At 52.3% G+C, this 8,140-nt stretch overlaps 1 protein-coding gene across 1 annotated transcript; it reads left to right on the top strand.

Annotated features, from left to right (window-relative positions):
- The first annotated feature begins 615 nt into the window (after positions 1 to 615).
- On the top strand, positions 616 to 5,221 carry LOC119391453 (uncharacterized protein K02A2.6-like). Its single transcript, XM_037659133.1, has 3 exons — positions 616 to 1,572; positions 3,827 to 4,591; positions 4,745 to 5,221. The coding sequence occupies exons 1-3, from the start codon at positions 616 to 618 to the stop codon at positions 5,219 to 5,221; spliced, it is 2,199 nt and encodes a 732-aa protein (XP_037515061.1).
- The last annotated feature ends 2,919 nt before the right edge of the window (positions 5,222 to 8,140 follow it).

The following is an 8,140-nucleotide window of genomic DNA, read 5'->3' as shown; positions in this document are numbered from 1 at the left end:
CAGTCCGAAGACGCCGACAAAGAGAAGGAGTTGACCCAGAACCGCACCGAGCACGCACGCGAGCTCAACCTCGACGCCGCGAAAGCCAGCAAGTTCGCCTCTCGTCGCCGCTCCGGAGCTAAGCCTACTACGTCGCAGCCGCCAGCCGAGCGCGCTCGCGAGCCGTCCACATGTGAATTCTGCGGCCGCGCGCCTCACCGACGTTCGGACTGCCCGGCTCGACGCTCCGCCTGCAACTTCTGCAAAAAGAAAGGCCACTTCGCCGAAGTTTGCCGCTCGCGGAAGCACCAGCAGAACAAGCTCGGCTCCGTTCACCTGCATGCCGTCGGCACGCCCGCCGCTGCAAAGTTCGTCGACGTGACCGTTGACAATTACACAGCGCAGTTCAAAGTCGACTCGGGCGCCGAAGTATCTGCTGTACCCAGCGACTTTCCTGCGCTGCCTGCCAAGCTCGACCAAGTCGACAGTCTGCTCACCGGCCCGGCAGGACAGCCACTTCGCGTGCTAGGCTCGTATCTGGCACGACTTCGGTGGCAAGGAAAAACAAGCTGCCAGCGCCTATACGTAATCCAGTCACTCACTGTGCCTCTTCTAGGACTGCCAGCGCTCCAAGCCATGAAAGTTGTGAAATTTCTTGACGAACTCAAGACTCCCAAAGCAACGCTGCACGCCGAGCTCTTCAAAGGATTGGGCACTCTCAAGGACGAATATGTTATTCGGCTGAAACCCGATGCCGTGCCCTTCTCGCTAAGCGTCCCCCGCAGGATCCCCATCCCGCTGCTCGAGGTCGTCTGCCGCGAGCTGGACAAATTGGAAAGCGCGGAAGTGATCCGCAGGATCGACAAGCCAACTCCATGGTGCTCTGGCCTCGTTGTCGTCAGGAAAGACGATGGTTCCTACCGGCTATGCGTCGACTTGACTCAACTTAACAAAGTCGTCCTCCGTGAACGGCATATTTTGCCAACGGTTGAGCAAGTCCTTGGCCTCCTCGGTGACGCAACAGTTTTTTCAAGGCTGGATGCGACCGCAAGCTTCCATCAGGTGAAGCTTTCTGCCGATTCCCAAGAGCTGACGACATTCATCACCACATATGGCCGATACTGCTTTTGCCGGCTCCCCTTTGGCATCACCTCCGCTCCCGAGTACTTCCAGAAACAGATGGCAAGAATCCTGGAGGGCCAAGAAGGGGTCGCCAACATGAGAGATGACATTCTGGTTTTTGGACGCACCCGCCAGGAGCATGACGCCAGACTGAGCCAGGTGCTATCTCGTCTTGCAAAAGCAGGCATCACGTCGAACGAGGACAAGTGTCGTTTTGGGGTATCTGAGGTCTCCTTCCTCGGAGTTGTCGTCTCAGCTAAGGGTATCAGGCTGGATCCAAGCAAGGTTGAAGCGGTCAAAGCTATGGAAGCTCCCACAGACGTCGCCGGTGTTAGACGACTGCTTGGAATGGTGAATCATCTCGCCAGATTCCTGCCACACATTTCGGACGTCACAGCACCCATCAGAGCCTTGCTGAACAAGTCTGCGAGCTGGGTGTGGCAGCATGAGCAAGAGGCAGCATTCAAGAAGGTCAAAGAACTCTTGACGTCAGACAGGTGCATGGCCAAGTACCACCCGTCGTATGCCACGACAGTGTCTGCAGATGCAAGCTCTTTCGGACTCGGCGCAGTATTGCTGCAAACCAGGGCTGGGCAGAGATACTCGAAAAAGTATTCCGGAATACAGATATCGAAATACATGGACCGGAAGCCTAAAATACAGATACTGAGATACATTTGCCTTTAGCGTAACGGGATATTTCGGAGATACTTTTGCAATATATGACGAAAAAAGTATTCCGGAATACAGATACTGCAATACAGATACTAGAATACTTTTTTATTTCAAAGATGCTCGTACTCCGCAAAGACATTTATAAGTACAGCATAATGGTGTAAATAAAGTTGCAGTGCATTGAAACTTTTAGTTTATTTTTTTATTACAGTACCCTCAGCGCCTTTAAGGCATCACAGAGAGGGAGGGCCGGCTTACAAAGTACATAATTAGTAACAATGACATAATTACACATATGAATCGCAATAAAAAGTACCCTATTTTACAGGAACAGTAACAAGAATTGGGCACCGAAATCGACATGCTTGGGGACAACTAAATGAGCTATGCTAGAAATAGCATAGTTTAAGCAAATTCAGCTTCTCAAGCCGACTGTCTTCTAGACAGCGTCGATTCGGCCTCAGCACAAGAATCGCGAAAGAAAAAAGTCTATATATCGCTGCAGACGGGCACAACTTCGTGTTATAGTGAATAAATACCGCCTTCATAGCCGGATAGCCCCGGAGCGCGGCGACATCTCTTCTCGGGCCATCTAGATACCCAAACACTTCCTCCCTCACGTGGGTTGTTCTGACCGCTCAGAAGTCGGTCCCCATCTTCGGAATCCTCAGCCGTCTGGCCCGGTCGGCGCCGGGTCAGACGAATGAGGATTCTGCTGCCCATATAGGCCGGTCATAATTATATATGCGCAATGGAGCCCAATATGTCGAAACTGCACAATTCAAGAATTGGCTTCCTAAAATCACGTTCTTTGGGGGTGAGAGGGTGTAAGCCCTCCCAAGTCGCTCCTGCAAGCTCTCTAAACAGACGTGGAATCAGGGACAGCTGCTCAGAGCGCCCCATCAGAAACTACAGCAAGCACTCGTCGCCTGCGCCGAAAGGGTCACTCTTCAATAAACGTGTCACCACCACCGACGCTATACCAGCACCCATTTCAGCATGCCGCAACAGGCGAAGTCGCCTACGGCGGTGGGGGAGTTTGGTACCACAGAAGACCGTTTCATGCTTGTGATCAATTAGGAACGCACCCTGACACGCTGGAGAGGTGGCTGAAAGCGCGACAAAGATAGCCATCTTCTAGTAACTTCCGCCGCGGCTATGAGAACTGCCTTTAGAAGTGCCGCCGCTTTGAAAACCGAACGCACGCGAAGCATTGCAAAGCCTCTGTTCCAAGGCGGTATCCGCGCGGGGGGTCACGAAGTAATGGTTTGCCACCCGAAAAAAAAAACTAGGCGAGCTGCACTGGCCTTGGGAGACCTCGACTTTCGTCGGCAGAGGCCGGCAACACTGCCTCCGCGATTCTGCCGTCTGCGGCGTCGCGCGCTTTACCACATGGCCCATTCTGTGCTTGAGGGGAAGCCATCGCCGCCCTTTCTGTCGGCGACCGGTGGCGCGCCTTTGCTTGTCTTGGCACAAAAACAAATGAAAAAAAAACTGTCATACCCCCTTGGAAACACGCGTCAACTCATTTCCGACAAAGAGAGAATGTAACGAGATACCCGTGTCCTGCATTGTATCGCGATACATCGTAAAAGTATTTCACTACTGAGATACAAATACATTTTTCAAATGTATCTCGATATAGAAATACAGATACTCAAAAGTATCTCTGAAATACTATCGCGATACTCTTGTATCGCGATACTGCCCGGCCCTGCTGCAAACTCAACCCTCGGGAGAGCGTCGCCCAGTCGCATTCGCTTCGAGGTCAATGACGAGTACCGAACAGCGTTACAGCCAGACCGAAAAAGAAGCTTTGGCAACGACATGGGCTATCCAAAGGTTCGACGAGTTTGTCCGTGGCATCACCTTCGACGTCGAGACCGACCACCTGCCTCTCGTTTCACTTCTGGGCAAGATGGAACTGGATATGTTGCCGCCTCGTATTCAGAGACTACGGCTCAAGACAATGCAGTACCAGTTTCGCATGCTGCAAGTGCCAGGAAAACTGCTAGCAACAGCAGATACCTTATCACGTATCACCCACAAGGCATCCACTCCTGTGGACACGGTGGAACTCTTCGCAGCACAAGTAGTCAGCTGCATGTCAGAAGTCTTGCCACTCAGCCCTGAAGATGTACGACAGGCACAAGAATCCGATGCAGAGTGCAAGGCCCTCATCTCCTTCTGCCAGCAAGGTTGGCCACGAAAGACCAAGCTACCTGTGCATGTGTCGAAGTATGCCTCCGTGGCAGACGAGCTCTCTGTCTACGATGGTATCCTGCTGAAAGGCCCCCGGATCGTCATCCCGTCATCTCTTCGGCCGGCGGTCTTGACGCCGTTGCACGAAGGCCATCAGGGCATCAACAGGACCAAAGCCCTAGCTCGGGAGTCGGTTTGGTGGCCGGGTATCTCAGCAGACATCGGCAGACAGCAGACATCGACCAACTGCGAACAGTGCACTTCCACCCGGGTGAACCTTGCAGAACCCCTAGTTCCCACAGCTCTACCTGGACGTCCCTGGGAATTTCTCGGAATGGACTTGTTCCATCTCCATGGCCAGACGTTCCTCCTGGTGGTGGACTACTACTCGAGGTTTCCCGAGGTGGTGACCCTGAGAGGCACTACAGCTCGGGCAGTCATCGATGCTCTCAAAAGCATCTTCGCACGCCACGGAATCCCACAAGACGTCAGGTCGGACAACGGCCCACCGTTCTCGTCGCAAGAGTTTGCGGCATTCGCAGTGTCTTATGGCTTCAACCATGCGACCAGTAGCCCACACTACGCCCAGTCAAACGGAGAGGCAGAGAGGATGGTACGAACAGTCAAGGACCTGTTCCGGAAGTCCAAAGACCCTCACCTCGCTCTGCTCAGTTATCGGGACACTCCGGGAGTCGATGGCTTCAGTCCAGCCCAGCTGTTGATGGGACGCCAGCTGAGAACCAGAGTCCCGAAGCAAAACTCCCAGCTACGTCCCAACTGGCCGCCAAGGAAAGATGTCGTCGCCAAGGATGTAGCCTACAAGCGTAAGCAGACCGACGACTACAATAGGCATCACGGAGCTCGAGACCTGTCACCTCTCCAAACGGGTCGGCGTGTGTGGGTGCGCCCTGACCAAGTGCAAGCTACGGTCCTCAGTCCGGGGCAAAGGCCAAGAAGCTACGTGGTCGAAACAGACCGAGGGGGTGTTCTACAGCGCAACCGCCGTCACCTAGTGCCTTTCGTGCCTTCCGCCTCCGGTGAGGAATCGCTGCCAACAGCTGCACAGCAACCATCGCCACCGCAGCAAGTTCTTCAGGAACCACAGCCTGCCAACAGCGTGGAACCTGCGGTCCCCCAAGGGCAGCCTTTGCAACATTCCCCAGCAGCCAGGGACCGTAGCGATGGTGCTACACGAACCCGTTACGGCCGGCGCTTTGTTCCGCCGCGCCGTTTGAACTTGTGACATTCTGATGTGTTTGGCGTCCTCCATCCTCCCATCAGACTTTCTCAAGGGGGGAGATGTAGAGGTCGCCACAATTCAGCCTTTTGATTAGGCCGCCACTGGAGCGTGGCGCCCCCTGTTACTGCGTGCATCATATATACGTTCGTGCCCCAATAAAGGCTGGGTTACACTTTTGTCCGAGCGAGTAGCGTGTACGCGTCAGTCTCTGCGTGCCCGTGCCCCTGCGGCACTAACCACGCGACACTTAGTAATAAATAAATATGTTTAGTGCCTTATAAAATAACCAAACTCCATTATACGGCTGGATGGCTTAGTGTTTCGTTGTTCTCCTTTATTCATACGAAGCTTGTATTGACTGACCTGTGTAGCTAATGGTGTTCTTAAAAAAATTAAGGCAGTTCCGGACTAGCATTGCAAAGCCTGAAGGAAGTGCGGAGCTGGGAACCTTCTTTGTTTCTCTCCGGCTTTCTCTTTCATTCCTCCTCTCTTCCTTTCTTTTTCTCTTTTTATGTATCTCTCTGTCTGTCTTTCTATCTTTATTTCTATTTATTCCTTTCTTTCTCTTTATTTTTTCCCTTTCCTGCTTTTTCTATTTTTCTTCCCATTTTTTCCCATTTCGTTTTCTCTCTATCTCTTTGTGGCTTGCTTGCTCTTTTTTTCTATTTTGATAGGTTGTTGCGTATAAACCTCCGTTACGCCGAGCGACGACAGTATGCGAGAGCCTGAGCCCCTAAAGTGCTTCGCTCTTAAAGACTCCTCAGCCACAAAGAAATAAATGAAACAAAATAAATTATCTTCACTGCGCTGGGGTTTGAACGCAGATTTGCACCCGCCGCACGACGGATGGAAACCGCTGAAAAAAAAAATTAGGCAAAGCTTGCAATAAGCCGCGCAAGGCTTGGAACAGCTAAACTGGACGATTCTGAAGACTAATATGGTTTCTTCTAGGTTTCTAGGACTTATCAAGGTGATGCAGGTTGTTTCTAGGTTGCTTCTAGGTCGTAGCTAGGCTTTAGCTAGGTGATGCTAAGTTGTTTCTACGCTGATTCTCAGCACAGAGAGGTTCGAGTTAAACCACAGACAGTCAGAGACACGACAAGCATGTCCAAACTCCAGAGACAACCTCGCGCTGAAACCAAGCGTTCGCACCTCTCATGGACCTACGGGCATGTCGTCCTTGGCGTAGTGCTTCCATCACATCGGAATCTTCTCGCAACCGCCGTTGCCTTTCCCGTTCCGTAGTATTCTCTCCTTGTACGTTCTCGGGATGTTCGGCTCGCCGCCGTCGCTTCGCAGCCATTTTCTTTGGTTTCTCCCTTTGTAGTGGAAGTTGTGCGTAGTGGGCTTTACCCCATTTCTGTGGCAGATACCCGTTTATGATGATGATACTTTCCTGGTAGGCTGCACAAATAACGGCCAGCTTAAACAGCGCCGCTGTTAATACCGATCGCGAAATGGGTCCGTCAGAGAGAGGCAGCCTCTCGGCTGCTATTCACTGCTTGTTCAGAAGCAGTATTCAAACGACATTGGGAAGAAATGGGAAGGAAGATTAAGGGAGAGTATCCAATTATATCTCAGCAATTTATGGCTTGCAGACGACATCGTGCTCTTCAGCGATAACGGCGACTGATTACAACCGCAACATAAAAAGTTATTCAAAAATTAAAAAGAGAAAACGTATAGAGTAAGGTTGAAGATGAATATGCGGAGGGCGCGGGTTCGATTCCCGGCGACGGCGGCCGCATGTCGGTGAGGATGAAATTCAAGGAACACCCGTGCGCTGAAACTTTGATGCACGTTAAGGAACCCCAGGTGGTCAAAATAAATACGGAGTCCCCCACTACGGTGGGCCTCATAATCATATCGTGGTTCTTGGCTCGTAAAACCTCAGCAATTAGAAGATTAACATGCCGACGACAATTCGAAAGCAAAATGGAATGGAAAAACTTTATTGAGGTCCTTCCGGGCATGAACTAGCTCGTAGCGGGCAGCTCCCGCGGCGGGACAGACCCGACGTAGGAGCCAGAACCGACGTGAAAAACAGACCCGACGTGGGCCTAACCTCTCCGCCACGACGCGGGCCTGTCGAACTGTCCATAATTGTGCTTCCAAATCCGGACCGCCTAGCGTAGCATCCCACTTGGACGACGTAACGTCTTCGTCAACCGGTAACGCGGGGCACCGCCAGAGCATGTGTTCTAAGCTGGCAAAGTCTGAGCAAAGCGCGCAAGTGTTTGACGACTGAATTTCGGGATAGATCTTGTGTAAGATTGCAGGGCTATTGGATATGCCTCGACCTGCAAGAGTCTGAGTGTTGATGCGCGAGACATGTTCCATTTACTGTGCGGCAGCGGATACCTTCGCATCCCCAGATAAAAAGTCACACCATCTCCCGCTAAAGGGGACCATGAGGCGATGCGAAGCAGCGTTTCTGCATGTAGAGCCCGCGTTTCAGAGGGGAAGCGGAGAGGGGGAGAGAGGGAAAGGGGAGAGGGGGGAAGTGGAGAGGAGAGTCGAGAGGGAGAGGAGGTGTGTGCAGAGGGCTTGCGCATGCGCAGTAAGGGTGATCACGCCGCACACCACCACCGGATTGAACTCCGCTATAAGATGCTTCACATCTAAAAGTGCCGGGGGATCCCTTCTGTCCAGAACCTCAGCGCCGCGCCACTCGGTAGCTACGCGGTCGATGACTCCTAGCGCAGTTCTGGCTTTCTTTTATATCAAAGAGCATACTCGCCGCACATTTGTGCATGTACAGTCGCAATCTTTTTTTTTTTTTTTGAGAGTGAACACAGAAGCGCTTGGCTTTCTTACTACCAGCGCTTTTAGGCGACGCATCGAAGTACACGCGCGCATGCGCGAGGAGGGTAGCTTTCCTTCGAGCGCACCACGTCGCCGAAGTGCTCGTGTGTCATCTGC

The sequence above is a fragment of the Rhipicephalus sanguineus genome, chromosome 4 (assembly GCF_013339695.2).
Source record: "Rhipicephalus sanguineus isolate Rsan-2018 chromosome 4, BIME_Rsan_1.4, whole genome shotgun sequence".
NCBI classification, from domain to species: Eukaryota; Metazoa; Arthropoda; class Arachnida; order Ixodida; family Ixodidae; genus Rhipicephalus; species Rhipicephalus sanguineus.
This window is presented reverse-complemented; position numbering and strand designations above follow the sequence as displayed.